The following is a 22,227-nucleotide window of genomic DNA, read 5'->3' as shown; positions in this document are numbered from 1 at the left end:
ACTTCCCAACCAAACAGAGTGCAGTGGGCGTCGCTCGTAATGTTGTGTTAACGGGGCGGGGGTTGACGGACAGATCGGTGAACCAATGGGATCAGCCGCAGTCTCTCGCCGGCTCTTTACACCCGCCCCTCTATACACGAAATCAGGAGCGTTGGGGCAGTCTAGCTAAAATCTAAAGTGACACAGATGTGTACCGGTACAGTACTTTGCCAGTCTTTTTGGGGCATACCAAGTTGTTGAAACCCTTTAACAACCAGTCTGTGGGTATAATGTCCTAGGCTGCCAGATATAGAAAGAAATAGTCTATAATGGGTTAAGCTAATTTAATAAGAGAATCTTATAAGATTATCCTGTCGTGTGTGATGCTGCCAGATCGTTTAACTCATTCACTGCCAGAACTTTTCTTTTTTTGCGTTTGACAAACTGCCAGAGATTTTTCATTGAAAAAAAAAAGTACTCAGGAGCCGAGATACAAAATGTTTAAGTTTTAAGTTAACAAGGAAGTGGATGGTAGTCTAGATCTTCAAAAAATCATATCTCCTTGGTCTTTGGGTTAAAAAAAAAAAAAAAAATAAGAAAAAAAAAAAAAAATTGAAAAAATTAAAAGTCGTTTTAGTCGTTCTTGGCAGACAGGGCTTAAAGGACAAAAGTCGTTTTAGTCGTTCTAGGCAGGGAATGAGTTAAGATGAAAAAAACATCCCATAGTGAGAGTCCAGCTCTTGCATAATACAAAATTATAACAATTCTTATTATTAATACGTATTATCATGTTATATTATCCTCCAGACCTGCAGGGTGCGCTGTTCTAATGTTATTAATGTGTATTATCATGTTATTATCCTCCAGACCTGCAGGGCGCGCTGTTCTAATGTTATTAATGTGTATTATCATGTTATATTATCCTCCAGACCTGCAGGGTGCGCTGTTCTAACGTCATTAATGTGTATTATCATGTTATTATCCTCCAGACCTGCAGGGCGCGCTGTTCGAAGATCCTCCTGGTCTCGTGCAGCTTGGAGAGTCCCGCGGACTTGGCCCCGCCCCCTCGGGAGGCCCCTCCCACGCCGCCGGGGGCCTGGGGGTCGAAGCGAGTGACCCTCTCTGAGACCGTGGACCCCAGTTTGAGCAACGCACTGTTGTCCACTGTGTCGTTGAGACTGGAGACCCTGGGAAGGGACAGCTTCACCTGCTCTGTACCTGGAACACATTCATCATTATTATTAATAATATTATTATTATTAGACTGGACACCCTGGGTAGAGAGAGACCTTCACCTGCTCTGAACCTGGAACACATTAATAATAATTATTAACACTTGGGGTGCCAGAGGTTTATTAAAATATTATATGTTGAGTGCCAGGATTTTTAACCATTTTTGAACCTTTTTCAAGTAGTCACAAAATATTTTCAGTGATCACCGTCCTCACGGTGATCCCCTCATTACACACATACAGGTCTCGTACAATCGGGGGAAAGAAATTAAAAACATTCGGTAATCCGTTCCATAGTTGCAGCCAGTTGAAAATAGTTAAAAATACATTGTAAAACAGGAGCCGAGATACAGGTTTTTGAAGTCATAAGTTAACCAGGAAGTGGATTGGAGTCTAAATCTTCGAACAATGATATCTCCTGGAGCTGTGAAGGAAAAAAATAAAAAATAAATGATTTTCTTTTTTTGAAAAAACGTATATATACGGTTTTGGCACCCAATGTGTTAATATTAATATTAATATTAATACTCTGTACCTGGACATGGCAACACAACCACAGGACACATCTATTGTTTCTACTGTCTTTAGGAATGGCTCAGGAATGTGACAAAAACTTCTCCATGAATTCAAGGCTTCATGGGGTGTGTAATTGATAGAAAATAAGAATTTGTTTGGGTGAACTACTCCTTTAACACATCGAGTGCCGTAAACGGTCCGGACCGTTATTGACCCAATTTTATTTTTATGCGTGGGGCCAGGGCCGGATTACCCATAGGCCGTAGGGGGCGAGTGCCCTGGGGTTATGTTATTTAAGAATTAAATAACATTTATGGTTATGTTATTTAAGAATTAAATAACATAACCTTAACATAACCCTAAAACCGAAATAAAGTAACCAAAAACAGAAAAGAAACTAACAAAATCCGCCAATTTTTCACGCGGGGGGCACTTCTACTTGAGGTCGCCCTGGGGCACCACATACTGCTAATCCGGCCCTGCGTGGGGCCCACGTGGGGCGCTAAAACGAAACTTTGGGATCATCCAAGGAGTTTCTGAGAAGGAGAGGCCGGATGTGGATCCATGTCAAAAATCCTTCCGGTCGGCCTCTCCAATGTTATCTCCTTGACTAAAAGCTCCATATCTCCATTTCTGTTTAACGTGGTGGAAACGAGCCGTTTTCGATCGGCGATCACTCTGCAATGGAGGATCGCGTTAGAAATATTATTGTTCCAGGCGTTAGTCGGGACCCTCCGCCGTCTCGCACGCACGCTTTGTTTACATGCACTTCCGCGTCGGGGCTTCTACAGCACGAAACGTATCAACGTAAGTGGATGGAAGAAATGCAGGCACTCAACGTATAATATTTTAATAAACCTCTGGCACCCAATGTGTTAAGGTTAGAATTAGGTTTAGGCATATAACCACACCCACCTGGGCGAAACACCAAAGAAAGAGAGAGAGAGGGGGGGGGGTCCTTACCGCTCTTGTCGCCCTCTCCTGGCGAGCGCTGCATCTGCAGGAACATGTTCTTGATGCGGTGGACGTTGGATCCGTAGCGCCCGCCCCTCCCCGGGGGGCGGGGCAGCAGGGCGGGCTTCTGGGACGGAGGGGGCTTGTTCAGGTGGTCCGTGGCCTGTTAGGGAGGGGGAGGGGAGGAGCAACACTTCAATACAACTCATCCATTTATATCAGGGGGCTTCAACAAGGGACCCCCCCCCCCCCCTATAGAGGGGTCCTCAGAGGTACTACAGGGGACGGTTACAACTGGTACTCTGACAACAGGTATTCACCTCATTCCTGGCCACGCCCACTGTGGCCCTGGCCATGCCCACTGTGGGCGTGAGCCAAGTAGGGGAGTAGGGGAGGTGTGGAGCCCCATGTCAATGAGTTTCCTGTTTAGCAGTGTTGCCATGTTTGCTTTTATATATACATTTTAAGTGTAGTTGCTCAATAGGGCTTTGCTGTCTAATGTTTTTTAAACCAGTGGTTCCCACATTTTTTCATTTGTGTTGTTAAAATGTTTCTAAAATATTCAAAATATTGCATATTTTTTCCCAATGTTTTTAGAAAATAGCAGATCTACAAGCTCACAACGTGTCGTGATGTGACACATTGTGAGCTTGTTGATCTGCTATTTTCAAATAGCCGAAGTGGCAAAACTGAGCCTATAGTTGCTTCTTTTGGCCTCGTTTTCATAGACCTGGCCGCTTGTTTCTTTTGCAAAATCTGGAATAAGGTGAATAACGGGTATTGCATAACAGGGCGGGGCACTCGTTCTCCATCTGCATCGTTCCCGAGTAGACCGGCGCCCAACGGTCCAGATGTTTCATAATAGCGACTACCTTTTTTTCACTGACGAAAACTAAATAAAAACTAAATAAAAACTAAATAAAAACTAAATAAAAACTAAATAAAAACTAAATAAAAACTAAATAAAAACTAAATAAAAACTAAATAAAAACTAAATAAAAACTAAATAAAAACTAAATAAAAACTAAGCTGCAATGACTAAAACTAAGACTACATGTAGTGACAGTTTCGTCAACAAATAAAAACTAGACTTAAAATGTTAGTGAGGGGTCTAGTGGAGAAGAGATCCAGTAGAACTAAAAGACACGTCATTTTATGTTTGGCTGCACTCGGGTGTTGCGATCTGAAAATAGCAGATCTACAAGCTCACAACGCGTCGCAGCAGATCTGCTATTTTCAGCATGCAACCAAGTGTAAAATCAGCCATTATGACACCATCAAGGCACAGACACAATACATTTTAGTCGACTAAATCAACTGTAGATTTAGTCGACTATAATCTTATGATATTTAGTCAACTTAAACTAGACAAAAACTAACACATTTCAGATGACTAAAATATGACTAAAACTAAATGGAATTTTATTCAAAAGACTATGACTAAAAACTAAATCAAAATGTGCTGTCAAAATCAACACCACTGTGTACCATCTGTTTCTAAAGGTCACATGACGCAGGAGGCAGCAGGACGTTTCCTTATTGAAAACGAGCGCTTCCAAACTCTGACACTTAAACATGATCACCTGCACGTAACGTATAGACAGAAAGCATCTCATAAACATGTCTCTATGGTGGATTCTTATGAAACTAAAACTTTGCAGATAGAAAGAGGATAGTTCAAACTTTCCGTACAGCTGCCGCTAGTTGCTTGTTTCTTCCACAGACGCCAGGTTCTGTGAGAGAAACAAGCAACCAGCGTCGTCTCGTTCTGCACGAACGATAGCTCGTGCGCGACTTTCAGTGCATGTTTGAGTATCATGAGAGTCCACGATGAGCAGTAGTAGAGAAAAAAACTAACTTTGCATCGGTTATAATAGACGATTTTCACTCTTACACGGGCTCCCATTATGCCACGGAGGGGGTCGCCAGAATGCATGACAACGGGACTCTCTGGAATAACTCAACGTCCATTTCAATGATGGTGAGCGATTAGCGACACATCAAAGATAACACTTAAAATGTCCGGATCTCTCCTTTAATACAGTCAGGTAGGACTTTTCTGTGTGGATGTATATACGGGGCTGTCAAGGCCAGAAAGTCGTTTTTTTTCCACTCGGTAGGCGTTCCCACATAACTTCCGGGTACGATGATGTCACGCGCGCATAGCCTCTAGAATCAGTCATAGATGTGTACCTGTTTGAGCGCGGCCAGGCCGGCCTCGTAAGCGTTCCGGTGAGGAGACGGGCTCCGCAGGTTGGACCCCCCTCCAGAGGGGGCGGGGCTGGGGGTGGAGGTGGGGGGGCCGTTGCCCCCGGCGGCCGGTGGGGGTTCGGTCTTCATCATGGTGGACCAATCAAACGCACCCGAAGACTGAGGATGATGATGATGATGATGATGATGATGATGGAAGCATTCTGGACACGTTTGATATTCACTTCCTGTCTGATGAAGAAACACACATTTTAACAATTCATTCATGTCCACATGAAGGAGAGCATACAAGGACGCACATATTAAAGGAACAGTTAACCCATTAAGGCCTGAGTCCGAATCTTAAAATGTTTTCTAAATCTTAAAGGAGTAGTTCACCCCCAAAATGACTTTTTTTCTACTGATTACTCACCCCATGGAGCCTTGAATTCATGGATATTTTTTTGTTTTTGTCGCATTCCTTCCTTTATTATTTGATTATAATAAATTTAGCCCCATTGATTCCGGTAGGAGACACAAATGCATTTGTGTCTCCTACCGGAATCAATGGGGACACATTTATTATAATCAAATTATTGTCTTAGGAATGCCACAAAAACAAAAATAAATCCATGAAATCAAGGCTTCATGGTGTGTGTAATTGATAGAAAATAAGTAATTTTTTGGGTGAACTCCTCCTTTAACAGTTTTTTGAAAAAAATATAAAATATATTTTTTCACGATTTTTCAAAAATAGCAGATCTACAAGCTCATAGCGCGGCACTCGGTGCCGCGCTATGAGCTTGTAGATCTGCTATTTTTGAATAGGCAAAGAAATCAAAAGTGACACAGATGCGTTCCAGGTCTTAGGGCGCGCTCCCACCAAGAGTTGGCTGGCCGCTGTTAAACGCAGGTTGTGCGCGGTCACAGTTTTTTGCAGCCAGCGGATTAAAAAAAACGCTGTGACGCACCTGTCACTCACACTCAAGATCGTCCCCGCAGCCCGCACGGCCTGCTGCCTTGAGCACCATGGTGCTTCCTGAATCTTGGGACGGTCCGCCTTCAACTCACCCGATTGGACAGAGGGAGAAAATCAGCGCCTGCCTCCAGCAGTTTTATGCTTAGTCGCGGAGAGCAGATAAACGCAAGGTCTGCGCGAGAGGCGGAAAAATCTGCTCTTGCGTGAATCAACGCATTTGCATTGACAATGCATTGGCAGATTCTGCAAACAGCAGCCAGCCAACTCTTGGTGGGGGCGCGCCCTTAATGGGTTAAAGGAGAGCTCCAAAGTTCGTTTTTTTTTCCCCACTAATCCTCACTATGCAGTGTCCTGACACTCAAACATGCACTGAATGTCCCTTACGAGCTGCCGTTCATGCAGAACAACGTGGAAGCTAGTCCTCGGCGTTGCCAGATTCTGTGAAGAGAAACAAGCAACCAGCTCCATGTCGTTCTGCATGAACGGCAGCTCGTAAGGGACATTCAGTGCCTGTTTGAGTGTCAGGACACTGCAAAATGAGGATTAGTGGGGGAAAAAAACGAACTTTGGAGCTGCTAAAATAGGCGATTTTCGTTGTTACACATTACTCCATTCTGCCAGTGGAAGGGGTCTCCACAATGGACAACAGGGGCTTCTATGAAAAAAAGTCAACTGCCCCTGTTATGTTGGTGAGTGATTAGCGACACATCAAAGCAAACACCTAAAATGACTGGATCTCTCCTTTAAGGTTACATTCATAAAATCATGGCGCATGATACAATAAGCACGTCACTCAGTACTCTCTATGGCAGACATGGGCAACTGGCGGGCCGGGGGCCACATGCGGCCCCCACCTTCACTTAACACATACAGTGCCAAGATCCCGTCTACACGTTCTTTCAAATCCATCGCTTGAGTGCCAGGATTCCTAAGAACGGGTTGACACGTTCTTTTGAATTTTCATTGTTTAATCTGTGATCGCACGGCTTTGTTTATTTCTCATCAACACTTTCGTTTTCCACTTACGTCACACTCACCCGGAGCCGGATGTAAAAAAAAAAAATCATTTCCGGGTCACGCTGTTTTTCTCCGGTGATTTTCGGCCAGAATAAGGAAAAACACTGTTTTTCACACGGTATAAAAGACAAACGGACAGCTCAACTTCTATTTTCTTTGGTCTGGGTGACTAACAGTGATCGTCGTAGTGTATCACGTCGTTTTCAGGCTGATCAGCGGAACGGGAATTGTCGAAAACGTCACATCCTTTGAATTACCGGATATGACGTGGGCCTGTTTGGGAGGGGGTGAGCGAGGTGATCAATGTTTGGATGTGCTGCTCTCTACTGGTGGAACAATCGTAGGTGCTTGACAACACAATCAGAGAATGTATTTGAATGAAAAATTACAAAACAAAAAAATTAAAAAACACGCAAATTGCTGGCACAGGGGTGAGTACATTATGAATAAACTCTGGCAGTCAATGTGTTAATGCGGCCCGCAGGTTAATATCAGAATACTGATATATTATTGATTTCAGCTGTTATGATTCCAAACATGCAAACATGACCCACTTTAATTACTTCAGTCTATATTAGTAGCTTAATGACTATGCTTAATGTCTTTTTATGTCCAATATAATTGTACTTATGTTCATAAAGTTAACATAAGTATAACTACAACATTTGAAATTAAATAAAAATTTTACATTTCAATTTCAATAAAAAAATAACAGGATTCCAATTTAAAAATAGCAAAAATAGCAGATCTAGATCGGCTATTTTTGCTACTTTTGTGTGACATAGAATGGCATTAATTTACAAATAAAAGTTAAAATACGGAGATAAGAGGTGTCTGCCCGACAGCAACAATATGCAATGTGTCCCTCTGGAGTGAGTGTGTTAATATAGTGTCCCTCTGGAGTGAGTGTGTAAATATAGTGTCCCTCTGGAGTGAGTGTGTAAATATAGTGTTCCTCTGTAGTGAGTGTGTAAATATAGTGTCCCTCTGTAGTGAGTGTGTAAATATAGTGTTCCTCTGGAGTGAGTGTGTAAATATAGTGTCCCTCTGGAGTGAGTGTGTAAATATAGTGTCCCTCTGTAGTGAGTGTGTAAATATAGTGTTCCTCTGGAGTGAGTGTGTAAATATAGTGTTCCTCTGTAGTGAGTGTGTAAATATAGTGTCCCTCTGTAGTGAGTGTGTAAATATAGTGTCCCTCTGGAGTGAGTGTGTAAATATAGTGTCCCTCTGTAGTGAGTGTGTAAATATAGTGTTCCTCTGGAGTGAGTGTGTAAATATAGTGTTCCTCTGTAGTGAGTGTGTAAATATAGTGTTCCTCTGGAGTGAGTGTGTAAATATAGTGTTCCTCTGGAGTGAGTGTGTAAATATAGTGTTCCTCTGGAGTGAGTGTGTAAATATAGTGTTCCTCTGGAGTGAGAGTGTAAATATAGTGTTCCTCTGGAGTGAGTGTGTAAATATAGTGTCTCTGTAGTGAGTGTGTAAATATAGTGTTCCTCTGGAGTGAGTGTGTAAATATAGTGTTCCTCTGGAGTGAGTGTGTAAATATAGTGTCTCTGTAGTGAGTGTGTAAATATAGTGTTCCTCTGGAGTGAGTGTGTAAATATAGTGTTCCTCTGGAGTGAGTGTGTAAATATAGTGTTCCTCTGGAGTGAGTGTGTAAATATAGTGTCTCTGTAGTGAGTGTGTAAATATAGTGTTCCTCTGGAGTGAGTGTGTAAATATAGTGTTCCTCTGGAGTGAGTGTGTAAATATAGTGTTCCTCTGGAGTGAGTGTGTAAATATAGTGTTCCTCTGGAGTGAGTGTGTAAATATAGTGTTCCTCTGGAGTGAGTGTGTAAATATAGTGTTCCTCTGGAGTGAATGTGTAAATATAGTGTTCCTCTGGAGTGAGTGTGTAAATATAGTGTTCCTCTGGAGTGAGTGTGTAAATATAGTGTTCCTCTGGAGTGAGTGTGTAAATATAGTGTTCCTCTGGAGTGAGTGTGTAAATATAGTGTTCCTCTGGAGTGAGTGTGTAAATATAGTGTTCCTCTGGAGTGAGTGTGTAAATATAGTGTTCCTCTGGAGTGAATGTGTAAATATAGTGTTCCTCTGGAGTGAGTGTGTAAATATAGTGTTCCTCTGGAGTGAATGTGTAAATATAGTGTTCCTCTGGAGTGAGTGTGTAAATATAGTGTTCCTCTGGAGTGAGTGTGTAAATATAGTGTTCCTCTGGAGTGAGTGTGTAAATATAGTGTTCCTCTGCATCATCAAAGTTGCATCAGCCCTGCTCTATGGGCACAGTGGGTGGCCAGTGACTTTGACCAGTTTCTCTTTCAAAACCTTTGCATCATGCATGTCACACAAACAGAATGTGATGCGTTTTGTTGAGATAACACGTTTGTTCATATAGAGTCCTATCCACACATCCACCATTTAACTTCCACCATCCACATGATCAAACCCATTGGTGTGTGTGTGTGTGTGTGTGTGTGTGTGTGTGTGTGTGTGTGTGTGTGTGTGTGTGTGTGTGTGTGTGTGTGTGTGTGTGTGTGTGTGTGTGTGTGTGTGTGTGTGTGTGTGTGTGTGTGCTGGATTCCAACCAACATCATCTCGGGTCACACGCTCCATGCAGGAGGTGTGGAAGGAAAATGGCCAAAGTCACTGGTCACCTACTGCACTGGTTCTCAAAGTGGGGTCCGGGGACCCCCAGGGGTACTTGAGGGAGTTCCAGGGGGTCCCCAGCTAAATGATAGATTAGGAACCAAATGGACCCTTATGGGTCATTTTGTACACACTCAAGAGTGTGTACAAATGGAACCAAATGGACCCCAACGGGTTCATTTGGTTCCATTTGTACACTCTCTGAGTTACATTAGCATTGATTTTACGATAGAAATTGGGGTCCCAGAGAAATAAATGCCATTAAATGGGGGTTCGTAGCCCTAATGCATGTCAAACTGGGGGTCCTTGAAATTAAAATGGTTGAGAATCACTGCTAGAGCTGTAAAGATCTTCTCTTATGGGGGTCCCTGGCATATCTTTTCAAATGGGGGTCCGTGGGCTAATAAGTGTCAATTTGGGGGTCCTTGACATGAAAAAGTTTGAGAACCACTGCCCTACTGTATAAGTATAAGTAACATTGTCTCCGTCATATTCCAGCAGAGACAGTACAGTACTCTGCCAGCCTTTCTGCCTCCATGTTGGGGCGTCCCCAATTTAGGCCTGTCACAATTATGACATCATCGTCTAATCGCAATTAGATAAGTCGCAATTATTTTTGCACAATCATCATAACCGTTTACATGTTGAAAAATGAAAAATACAATTTCAAACATATTCCAAAAAATAGCAGATCTACAAGCTTACAACGCCAAACACATGAAGAAAAAGTATGACATTATTAAATATGTCAGTAATTTGTGACATATGTGTAACAGAAATTAAGTTTGTATTCATATGTTCAACGGCAATACACAATTAAATGACGTTAATCGCAATTATTTGTGTGTGAGCAACCTGCACCTCACTGAGAAGTTAGTTCTGTCTGTCTGTCTGTATGTGCCTGTCTGTCTGTCTACCTCTCCCTCTCTCTCTCCCTCCCTCCCTCCCTCTCCCTCTCTCTCTCTCCCTCTCTCTCTCTTCCTCTCCATCTCACTCTCCCTCCCTCCCTCTCCCTCTCTCTCTCTCTCTCTCTCATATCATTGAATACAGGACATTGTTGTGTTCACGCGGGACAAACGCTCCATTTTGGGGACTCATGGCCCTCCGTGGCCTTTATCTCCTAAAGGAATGTTACGACTGAATTCCATCAGGACTTTGTTGCGTTCCTGCATGTTTTAATGGAACTGATTGAGCAACAACCTGGCCGACACACAGACTGGAGGGGAGTCCAGTCCAGTCTTTTTTTTTTTTCTCCCCAATTTAGTCAATGTGGTTCTTAACACATTGGGTGCCAGCATTTTTTCATAACAACTTACGTTGGGTGCCAGCATTCTCCCCATTGACTGCGCTTTGCTGTTTAAAGCTCTAGACTCCACGAGGAGCAAATCCATGTAAAAAAAAACATCCATTCATGTTGCGCGATGACCCTGGCTACAGCCTGGAACGATAACATTTCACTCGCGAGTTACAATGGGGGGGGATCGCGCATCGCGCATGACCGGTTTTCCCCACCGGAAACAGATTCGGAGATATAGGTGTTTTAAAGAAGGAAATAGACAGGAAGTGGATGGCAGCCATGTTTTTGTTTTTCCGGTGATCTATCTGGCCTATCCTTCTCAAGATCACAATGGGTACTCCCAGAGCTGCTCTAGCCCCGCCCGTGTGGAGAAAAACGAAAAAAACAAAAAGACATATTTCACGGTCTGGACCGTGTTCGGCACCGGACCGCTACTCTGCGCAAACACGGTTCAGACCGTGTTTGGCACCCGATGTGTTAACTAGGGATGCAAATTATCGATTAATTCATTAATTTATAATTGATAACCTTATCGATCGATTAATCGGTTAATTTATAAGCAGCGTTTTTTTAGGACCAAAAGGAAAATTCTCCAATTCTGAAAATGAGTGCATAATTACCTTGATGTATATAACATTAACCAGCGTCAACGAGCGTCAAGTGCATTTTTGCAAATCTTTGAATAGATATTTTTTCTTTTTTCTGAGGGTCCCTGGAACAAAATATTTTGAGATGGGGGTCCGCGGCCAAATACATAAAATTGTGGGGGTCCTTGACATGAAAAAGTTTGAGGACCACTGATATTATAGCAACAAGTGTTTAAAAAAAAAACGGTCAGGATTTAGAAGACATTTTGTAGGAAATGTATTCAAAGATTTGCACAAATCTTCACGACTTCTCAAAAATAGCAGATCTACAAGCTCATAAAGCTTGTATATCTGCTATTTTTGAATAGCCAAATAAATGTTAGAATGACACAAATGAGCGTCCAGGCTGACGTGTTTCAGATAAACCCAGAGCAGCAGGAGAGGCTCTAAACTAGACTGGCTTCAGACCCCCAGGACCCCCAGGACCCCCAGGGAATCAATGGTCCCGGGCCGGGGACCCCCGGATTAACTCACATGATGATCATTGTGGGGTTCAAGAGACAGACAGACAGACAGACAGACAGACAGACAGACAGAGTGAACGATACAGGAAGAGGAAGAACAGAATGATCATGTGACCAGAAGAGAAGCTGTCACACACACACACACACACACACACACACACACACACACACACACACACACACACACACACACTCTCTCTCACACAAACATAATCTGTCTGTTAACAATGGTCTGTTGATTTGTCTGTCTCACATGCATGCACGAGCGAGCACACACACACACACACACACACACACACACACACAATACAACAATACCATTGTTATAGTCGTTATAAACAGACACTAAACAGTGACACATCATGTACACTTGGCTTGATTTTTGACACACACAGGGCTTATTTCCTGTTATTGTTAGCAGGGTGCATGACAACACACACACACACACACACACACACACACACACACACACACACACACACACACACACACACACACACACACACACACACACACACACACACACACACACACACACACACACACACACACACACACACACACACACACACACACACACACACACACACACACACACACAGTGTGTGGTGTAGAACATATAATAAGTCAATATGAATGTCTGCTCTCTCACTCCGTCTCTGATGTAGGATCTGATGCTGGACTGGTTACTCCTTCCTAGAGGTTGATCTACTGAATGAATGTCTTTTCCACAGCTATGTGAACGGAGCAGTTCATTAACACTACAGTATGGCTACATTGATTAGCAGTTCATTAACATTGCAGTATGGCTACATTGATTATTTAGCAGTTCATTAACACTACAGTAAGGCTACATTGATTACTAGTTCATTAACACTACAGTATGGCTACATTGATTATTTAGCAGTTCATTAACACTATAGCTACATTCATAGAGCAGTGCTAGGATACATTGTAGCGTCCTTGTGTTTTTGAAAAGGCGCTACAGTATATGAATTCAAGTTATTGAATGGAGAGAAGGCTCGGCCACTTCCTTCCTTACGTGGCTTTTCTATTTTTAGAACTCTTTAGCTTCACCGTCTGAAGAATCGAGAAGGTTTGTGTTTGTCTCGGACTTATAATAATAATAATAATAATAATAATACAGTATACGGGCACTAGCAGAGACATGTTGAGGGGACTTGTGATAACATAATAATGCAGTAGAACTGGACTGGATTTAATAGAAATAATAGTTAGATCTATAGGGTCTTGTCTTAGACAAGTGGTCCTCGAGGGGGTTCCAGGTGGTCCCCAGCTAAATGATGGAGAGTTGGTAACCAAATGGACCCTTATTGGTTCTTTAACTCTTTGAGAGTGTAAAATGAAACCAAATGGACCTGCAAGGGTCCATTTGGTTTCATTTTACACTCTCAAAGAGTTAAATTATTGTTAAACATCTGCATTATTTCATTAAATAACTGTTATTTTGATCAATGTTTGCCTGTCATCTCTCCTATGGAACCAACATCAATGCAGCATGATAATAAGTCTAAATCTAAGTTTTAGGTCTGAGAGTCTAAATGTCATCAAAAGGTGGTTCTGTGGCTCAAATGTCCAATAAATAATGGACCTTGATATGAACAGGGTTGAAAACCGCTGTCTTTAATAGACAGGTCCAATAGCTTATGTTTTAGAAGTAGTGTACAATATCTGTATCAGCATGTTCACAGTGAAATGTGCAAGAGATGGCATGCACACATAAGAAGAAAAAAAAGTGTCAAATCCACCCCCCCCCCCCCACCCACCCCCACCCCCACACACACACACACACACACACACACACACACACACACACACACACACACACACACACACACACACACACACACACACGTAGCCTATACTGTCCTTGTTTGTCCTGCTTCTATCTGTATTCCTCCTCCGTTCCTGAAAACTACACATGATGATGGAGCCTGTATTATTTATGAATAAAAACATATAAATAATAATAATTGCAATCACTTCTTCTCTCACAGCTAGTGGTAGGGTAGGGGGTCCCTGCGCGCGCGCACGCACACGCACGCACACACACACACACACACACACACACACACGATGGGGGGGGGACATAATATTCATTCTGGGGGTCCTTGACATGAAAAGGTTTGAGAACCACTGACCTATGTTAGTGTGTTGGTTCTCAAAGAGTGTACAAATGGAAACCAAATGGACCCTTACAGATCTTTATAACTCTGAGAGTGTAAACATGGAACCAAATGGACCCTTACAGGTCTGTAACTCTGAGAGTGTACACATGGAACCAAATGGACCCTTACATATCTTTATAACTCTGAGAGTGTAACACATGGAACCAAATGGACCCTTACAGGTCTGTAACTCTGAGAGTGTACACATGGAACCAAATGGACCCTTACAGGTCTGTAACTCTGAGAGTGTACACATGGAACCAAATGGACCCTTACAGGTCTTTATAACTCTGAGAGTGTAACACATGGAACCAAATGGACCCTTACAGGTATGTATAACTCCGAGAGTGTACACATGGAACCAAATGGACCCTTACAGGTCTGTAACTCTGAGAGTGTACAAATGGAACCAAATTTGGTTCCATTTGTACACTCTCAGTGTTACATTAACATTGATTACAACATAAATTGGGGTCCCAGAGATAGAAATATGCCATTAAATGGGGGTCCGTAGCCTAATGCATGTCAAACTGGGGGTCCTTGAAATTAAAATGGTTGAGAATTCACTGCTAGAGCCGTAAAAATCTTCCTCTCATGGGGGTCCCTGGCATATCTTTTCATATGGGGGTCCGCGGGCTAATAAGTGTCAATTTGGGGGTCCTGCACATGAAAAATGTTGAGAACCACTGTATTAGTGCATATCAAACTGTCTGGGGGTCCTTGAACAATAAAAAAAAGGTGATAATGAATGATGGATGATACACAGTAGCTGCTACGTCCTCTAAGGCCTATAGAGGAGAGACTCCATAGTTATCTGTAACCGTCCAGATGTCATACTGTGTGTGTGTGTGTGTGTGTGTGTGTGTGTGTGTGTGTGTGTGTGTGTGTGTGTGTGTGTGTGTGTGTGTGTGTGTGTATTACTATACGTGTGAGCAGCAGTGGTGTAATAAAGTACATCTACTCAAGTACTGTTCAATTTTTAGGTATTTTTACTGCTGTATTTCAATTTTTCTGTACTTTTACTTCTAACGGAAATATTTTTACTCCACTACAACTATTTGAAAACTTTAGTTACTAGTTACGTTGAAATTGTCAATTATTATATAATAAAACATTTTAGCCCTATTTTATACCTAGGCTATTTGAAAATAGCAGATCTACAAGCTCACAACGCCTTGTAGATCTGCTATTTTCAAACATTTTAGTACTTTTACTTTTGGTACTTTAAGTACATTTTGAGTATTACAGAGTATTTCTACATTGCAGTATTGATACTTTTACTTAAGTAAAATATCTGAGTACTTTTTCCACCACTGCGTGTGAGGACCCTAAAAGATAAGTATAGTAGAATTTGAGAAATAGACGTTCCCTGGTCTTAACAAGACAAAAGGTTGTTTTCATGATTTTAACTGATTTTTTTTTAGAGAAAAGTTTACAATTAGAAAGATATTCAGGTTGGGGTTTGGTTTTATGATGAGACATTTAGAGGTTATAGGTTTAGGGGTGAGAATTAAGAGTCAGAAATATGACTAATACTTTATAAGTTGCGTACCAGTGTCAGGCAACTGAAAAACAATAGCTGATCTATAAGCTCATGTGTGAGCTTGTAGATCTGATTTTTTGGGGGCTTTGGGGCTAAAAATGGCATTCATAAAATCTCTGTCCAGAAATGTTGATGTCCTGTGTGTGTGTGTGTGTGTGTGTGTGTGTGTGTGTGTGTGTGTGTGTGTGTGTGTGTGTGTGTGTGTGTGTGTGTGTGTGTGTGTGTGTGTGTGTTGGCTAGAAAGAGGCTTTTGTTGACAGTCAGAGTCAGAGTCGCACAAAACAACAGACACAAAACCCTCCACAACCGTCACGGTTCTGAATCAAACGGTGTCGCATTGTTTGTGTGTTAGTTAGTTTGTGTATTTGTTTGTTTAGTCGCGCGTCAAACAAACGGCGTCACATCATCATAAACCATACCTCTATGTCATAAACCCGCAGAAAGAAAAGCAGATATAAAAAAAGCTGTCAAAACGTTATTACCGCTTGTGTTCCACACCGATATCGGTGACCCAGTGAATCCTGTGCCTCCAGAGGTCACTGTTGGCTGGTGTCTCTCTCTCAGCCCAGGGGCCGTTTTATTATTATTATTGTGTCGAGTCAGCTGACTTTATATTATCACATTATGATACAATGTGTCTGTTTTACCTGAGATTAAAGACAACATATTAACAAGATATATAAATATGATGAAGTAATAATAGTGTCCTGTCTCTAAGCGTTGTGTTTCTCGTCGCAGAAACGCGTTTTCTCCTTGAAACGAAACATTAAAGAATCTTGTTTTAAGACATGATGAACGTAGCGCCAGTGTTGTGACGTCATTATGACGTCATTGTGTCTTAAAACAAGATTGTGTGTTTTTTTGCCACCAGATGCTGCAGGCAAGGAGTCACAGAATACTATGGGTCACCGCTGTCGGTGTGACCGGCCTGCAGTGTGTTTCCTTTTCCTGCATCTCAGCTTCCTTTATCACCAACAAACACACATTAAATACACACCTAACACACACTAAATACACAACACACACAACACACACACACTAATAAACACACACAACCTCCTACCTTTAATTCATGTGTTTTAAGATCAGATTTAAATCCTCCTCGATCCGTTCATCACGTTCAGCACTATAAGAACCTCCATTGTGTGTGTGTGTGTGTGTGTGTGTGTGTGTGTGTCTCTCTCTCTCTCTCTCTCGCTCTCTCTCTCTCTCTCTCTCTCTCTCTCTCTCCACGTTCTCCCTCCGTGCGTGTGCGTGCGTGTATGAGAGAGTCTCCTCCTCTCTCTCGCTCTCTCTCTCTCTCTCTCTCTCCGTCTTTCTCTTTCTCGCTCTCTCGCTCTCTCTCTCCGTCTTTCTCTCTCTCTCTCTCTCTCTCTCTCTCTCTCTCTCTCTCTCTCTCTCTCTCCCTCCCTCCCTCTCTCCCTCTCTCTCCCTCTCTCTCTCTCTCTCTCTCTCTCTCTCTCTCTCTCTCTCTCCCTCTCTCTCTATCTCTCTCTCTCTCTCTCCCTCTCTCTCTCTCTCTCTCTCTCTCTCTCTCTCTCTCTCCCTCTCTCTCTCCCTCCCTCTCTCTCTCTCTCTCTCTCTCTCCGTCTTTCTCTTTCTCTCCCTCCCTCCCTCTCTCTCTCTCTCTCTCTCTCTCTCTCTCTCTCATACACACACAAACGCGCGCGCACACACACACGCCTACTACCCCGTGATGAGCTGTCATTCAATAGTCATTAATTTCTCATTCATTTATAGTTTACAGTTTTTTTTCTTCTTGTATTAATGATCGACACATTAAATATCAGTGTCAAAGGAGGAACATGATAACAGCACAACAGTATAGTTCTATTTAAAATGTGATATTGATAATTAGTGGGATATGAAGTCAGTTTGAACAGTATTATAATGAACTGTGTATTTAAATAACTGGATGTGAACAATATGAAATGATACAAATAAACACAATCGACCCCAAATCTATGTGAAAACGGACAATAGAAAACAGACGGACCGTCAATACTATTCCCTACGAAATAAGACAGCGGCCTCTGGTGGCAATCATGTGAAAATACAACCTCTCTATCTGTATAATCAGAATCAGAATCAGAATCAGAATCAGAATCAGTTTTATTGTCACATCACAGGTTTACAAGGTAAAAAAGTGGGTGAAATTCTTTTTGTAAATCGTTCCCATCGCAACGTTAGTTTCCATAGAAAGAAGAGGGGGGGGGGGGTGGGGGGGGGGAGAAGAGGGTGGGGTGCAAGTGGGAAGGAGATCAAAACAAGAGAGCAACAGAAGGCCAGACAAGTTATCTACATATTTACAAAGTACCTGAGATAATAAAAACTAAAAAAACTAAAAACTAAGGTGCCTGAGCATAGCAGCAATGTATTGTATACTGTGCATGTTATACTTATACTGTGCAATAATAATTATAATAAGCTATATCATGGTTTCATGATTTATGAAACCAAAAATAGGCCTTTTACTGTACCTGACGACAACTATCAGGCCTGACCCCCTAAAATAATATTATTTGGACCAGGACCCATATTTGGACCAGGACCCTCCATAGTAATCATATTTGGACCAGGACCCCCCAAAATAATCATATTTGAACTGGGGACCCCCCACTCTGACAGTTCAGCACTTGGAATTGTAGGAGTTGAGGCATGAAAGTAGTTTTACTCCTTAGGCAATATTTGACAATTTGACGCAGTAAATTTGTTTTATTTATTTCATTAATTAATTTTAGAGGTATTCAAAATAATAATAATAATAATAATAATACATTGTATTTGTAATGCACTTTTCATTCACAAGGAATGTCAGAGCTCCACATGGTAAAACATCATCAATCATATAAAGTGATTTATATTGTCACTGTACAGACTTATACTGTAAAATCATGTGGGGACCCCCCCCCATTTTACAGTGTTTCTGAACGGGGGCGGTAGGCTACGTCCAGAGAGGTTTGGGGGGCGCTGTGGGAGCAATGTTTTTGAAAGTGGGGCACTGAGGTTCTCTTTACTTTGTTACATCCTAGACTTCCTTTCATTAAAACAGCTGAATAGAGTGAAGATGCACATCGGCCTACAGTACGTATGTAAGTCAGTAGGTCGGAGAGGCTTAGTGTAGGTATCCGCCGAGAACGTGGGAGTCTCTCCTCGTTACGATGGCCCCCATGGGAGATGCATCGCTGAGGAGGATACCTCGCCTATACCATCAGCTCCCGCTACTTACAGCATGACTTGCCACACCCAAGCCGTGCTGCTCATAAGCTGAGCTGGCGGTTCCCCGCTATCGAACCCATGACCTTGTGGCCCAAAGGCTATAGAGCTCTACTGACTGAGCTCTGGGTCTGTGTTAGCCATGGTTCACATGACGCTTGTATGACAGTCATGTTTCAGGGCTAGGTCTGTGTTGTCCAGTCCGTTTCCAAGTGTTGGATGGGGTTTGTAGAGGTAGAAGTATGACCACTAAAGCCTCATTTATACCAGTACTTTTACTTGTACTCCACTACATCTCGGATCCAAATATTGTACTTTTACTCCGCTACATTTATTTGAAAACTTTAGTTACTAGTTACTTTGTAGATTTTGATTATTATTACAAAACACACATTACCCACTTCGGCACTATATACAATTCGGCCATTTGAAAATAGCAGATCTACAAGCTCACAATGCGTCGCGATGCGACGCATTGTGAGCTTGTAGATCTGCTATTTTCAAATGATTTTTATACATTTGAAAACTTGAAATGGGGCATTCTGCATAATGAGTACTTACAGATGGAGAGAGAGAGAAAGAAAGAGAGAGAGACACACCTATTGAATATGTCATAACCTCACACCTTATGTCTGACCTCATGTACATACCTTATGTCTGACCTCATGTACATACTGTACCTTATGTCTGACCTCATGTACATACTGTACCTTATGTCTGACCTCATGTACATACTGTACCTTATGTCTGACCTCATGTACATACTGTACCTTATGTCTGACCTCATGTACATACTGTACCTTATGTCTGACCTCATGTACATACTGTACCTTATGTCTGACCTCATGTACATACTGTACCTTATGTAGTACAATGTTTTTCAGATATAAAGAGCAATGGTGTATTGATAGATGGTATAAGCCCAAGTTACGAACCCATTGTCTCATAAAAGACAGATACATTGTAGAACCGTATGTAAAGTATAATTTAAGCAAAAGGCAACGATCTCTATGTGCACAAATACGGTCAGGAACACTACCATTAGCTCTGGAGACTGGCAGGTTTAATGCCACTCCAGAGGAAGAGAGATATTGTCTGTTTTGTGAACTTGGGGAAATTGAAAATGAGGTTCACTTTTTGTTTTATTGCTCAAAGTATGATTATATAAGAGAGGTATTTGGTAGTAAGACGTCTTCTATTTGTGGAAATTTCCTTAAGTTGGATGATTATGACAAATTTGAGTTATGTTTTGTTTTGTTAAAGGAGCTTTTGTTGTGGCAGATTTTATTTGTCAAGCTTGGGAGAGAAGACAGAACAGTCTGTATAATTCTGAGGTATAATTCTGAGATGTAAGTGAATGTACTACGTGAATACATTGTAAAACATGTTATAAACGTAAAATGGTGTCTTATAAACCCATGAGGGTTGGGCGCTTTGTGTGCAGGACACAGAAATACAATTATCTATCTATCTATCTATGTCTGACCTCATGTACATACTGTACTCTACTGTATGTGGTCCATGTTATGTGTTTATAAATAGCCTATATAGATATCTTTGATCTTTGCCTCTCCTTGACATGTTTTCTTTACCTGTCTGATGCCCCCCCCCTTCCCCTCCTCTTTCTATTCTTCTTTCTGAAAAAGTAACAAAACAATGGAGCTTGTTGCACAAAAACTAATTTCACCTGCAGAACGTGTCACAATAAAGATGATTCTGATTTCTACTACTTTTACTATTATTATGATACTACTGAGAGCACATAATACAACATTTACTATTATTATGATACTACTGAGAGCACATAATACAACATTTACTATTATTATGATACTACTGAGAGCACATAATACAACATTTACTATTATTATGATACTACTGAGAGCACATAATACAACATTTACTATTATTATGATACTACTGAGAGCACATAATACAACATTTACTATTATTATGATACTACTGAGAGCACATAATACAACATTTACTATTATTATGATACTACTGAGAGCACATAATACAACATTTACTATTATTATGATACTACTGAGAGCACATAATACAACATTTACTATTATTATGATACTACTGAGAGCACATAATACAACATTTACTATTATTATGATACTACTGAGAGCACATAATACAACATTTACTATTATTATGATACTACTGAGAGCACATAATACAACATTTACTGGCACAGTGGGAAACACGCTCGCACACACAGACACGCACGCACGCACGCACGCACGCTCGCTCGCTCGCTCACTCACTCACTCACTCACTCACTCACTCACTCACTCACTCACTCACTCACTCACTCACTCACTCACTCACTCACTCTCACACACACACACACACACACACACACACACACACACACACACACACACACACACACACACACACACACACACACACACACACACACACACACACACACACACACACACACACACACACACACACACACACTCGGTATTGTGGACATAATGTGTCCCTTAACCCATTAAAACCTGAAGCCGATTCTACAAATGTCTTCTAAATCCTGAAAATGTAAATCTTTTTTTTGGGGGTAAAAAGCGTATGTATCTACTGTATGTATCTACTGTATGTATCTACTGTATGTATCTACTGTATGTATCTACTCTCAAACTTTTTCATAATTGTCAAGGACCCCAAAACGTATACGTATTTGGCCGTGGACCCCTCTCCCCCATCTCCAAATATTGTGTTCCAGGGACCCCCCAGAAGCAAAGATTTTACTTAAACATTTTCGCTTTAAAACAACATTTTCAGAGCTTGTAGATCTGCTATTGTGTAAAATAGCTCAAATAAAACAAAATAACACAGATGTGTTCCCGGACTCAATGTGTTAGGGAGATCTAATTGACTGGGGGGGTGGGAGGGGGGGGGTGGGTGACGTTCATACAGCATGTTAGTATTCTGGCTCAAACCGGCTATCTTGACCCATATCTGGAACAAACGGGTCCAAAGGTACTTCAGTATAAAGACGGGTGTCGGTTTCAAACCTTCAAAAGCTCTTCATTTTGCCTCGACGTCACTTAGCAGAACGTGGCTGACCTTTCAGCCTTTGTGTCGGCTCACAGTCTCACAGAAGACACAGAGACTTGGAGGGAAAATGAGCTCCATTTAACAGAACAATATAGTGTTGTTGCCGGGTAGAAACCTCATATCTCCATAATCTTTGTAAATTAACGCCCTGCTACTGTGTCACTCAGAAGTGCCATTTTATGGGGGGGGGGGGGAACAAGTGGAAGTCAAAGTGTGTCTCATTCTATCAATCAATCAATCAATCAATCAATCAATCAAAACATATATCAATCAATCTTTGTCA

General features: G+C 41.7%; 1 protein-coding gene and 1 pseudogene across 2 annotated transcripts in view; both read right to left on the bottom strand.

The window, feature by feature from the left end:
* The window catches only part of ppp1r9ba (protein phosphatase 1, regulatory subunit 9Ba), a gene marked incomplete at its 3' end in the record, with an annotated part of 62,084 nt that extends 45,220 nt beyond the window's left edge, over window positions 1-16,864 (bottom strand). Inside the window, 4 exon segments of the mRNA XM_080448087.1 lie at window positions 971-1,197; window positions 2,691-2,844; window positions 4,875-5,123; window positions 16,714-16,864. Of these exon segments, the coding sequence (XP_080304213.1) occupies window positions 971-1,197; window positions 2,691-2,844; window positions 4,875-5,024 (531 nt within the window). The 5' untranslated portion in view covers window positions 5,025-5,123; window positions 16,714-16,864.
* Window positions 1-22,227, bottom strand: part of LOC308097960 (parvalbumin beta-like) — a 212,342-nt pseudogene that overhangs the window by 74,325 nt on the left and 115,790 nt on the right. The gene's annotated exons all lie outside the window — the stretch shown is intronic.

The sequence above is a fragment of the Gymnoscopelus braueri genome (genome assembly GCF_963280865.1).
Source record: "Gymnoscopelus braueri genome assembly, chromosome: 13".
Classification (NCBI taxonomy): Eukaryota; Metazoa; Chordata; class Actinopteri; order Myctophiformes; family Myctophidae; genus Gymnoscopelus; species Gymnoscopelus braueri.
The sequence above is the reverse complement of the archived record's forward strand: the minus strand, read 5'-3'. Positions and strand labels throughout refer to the sequence as shown.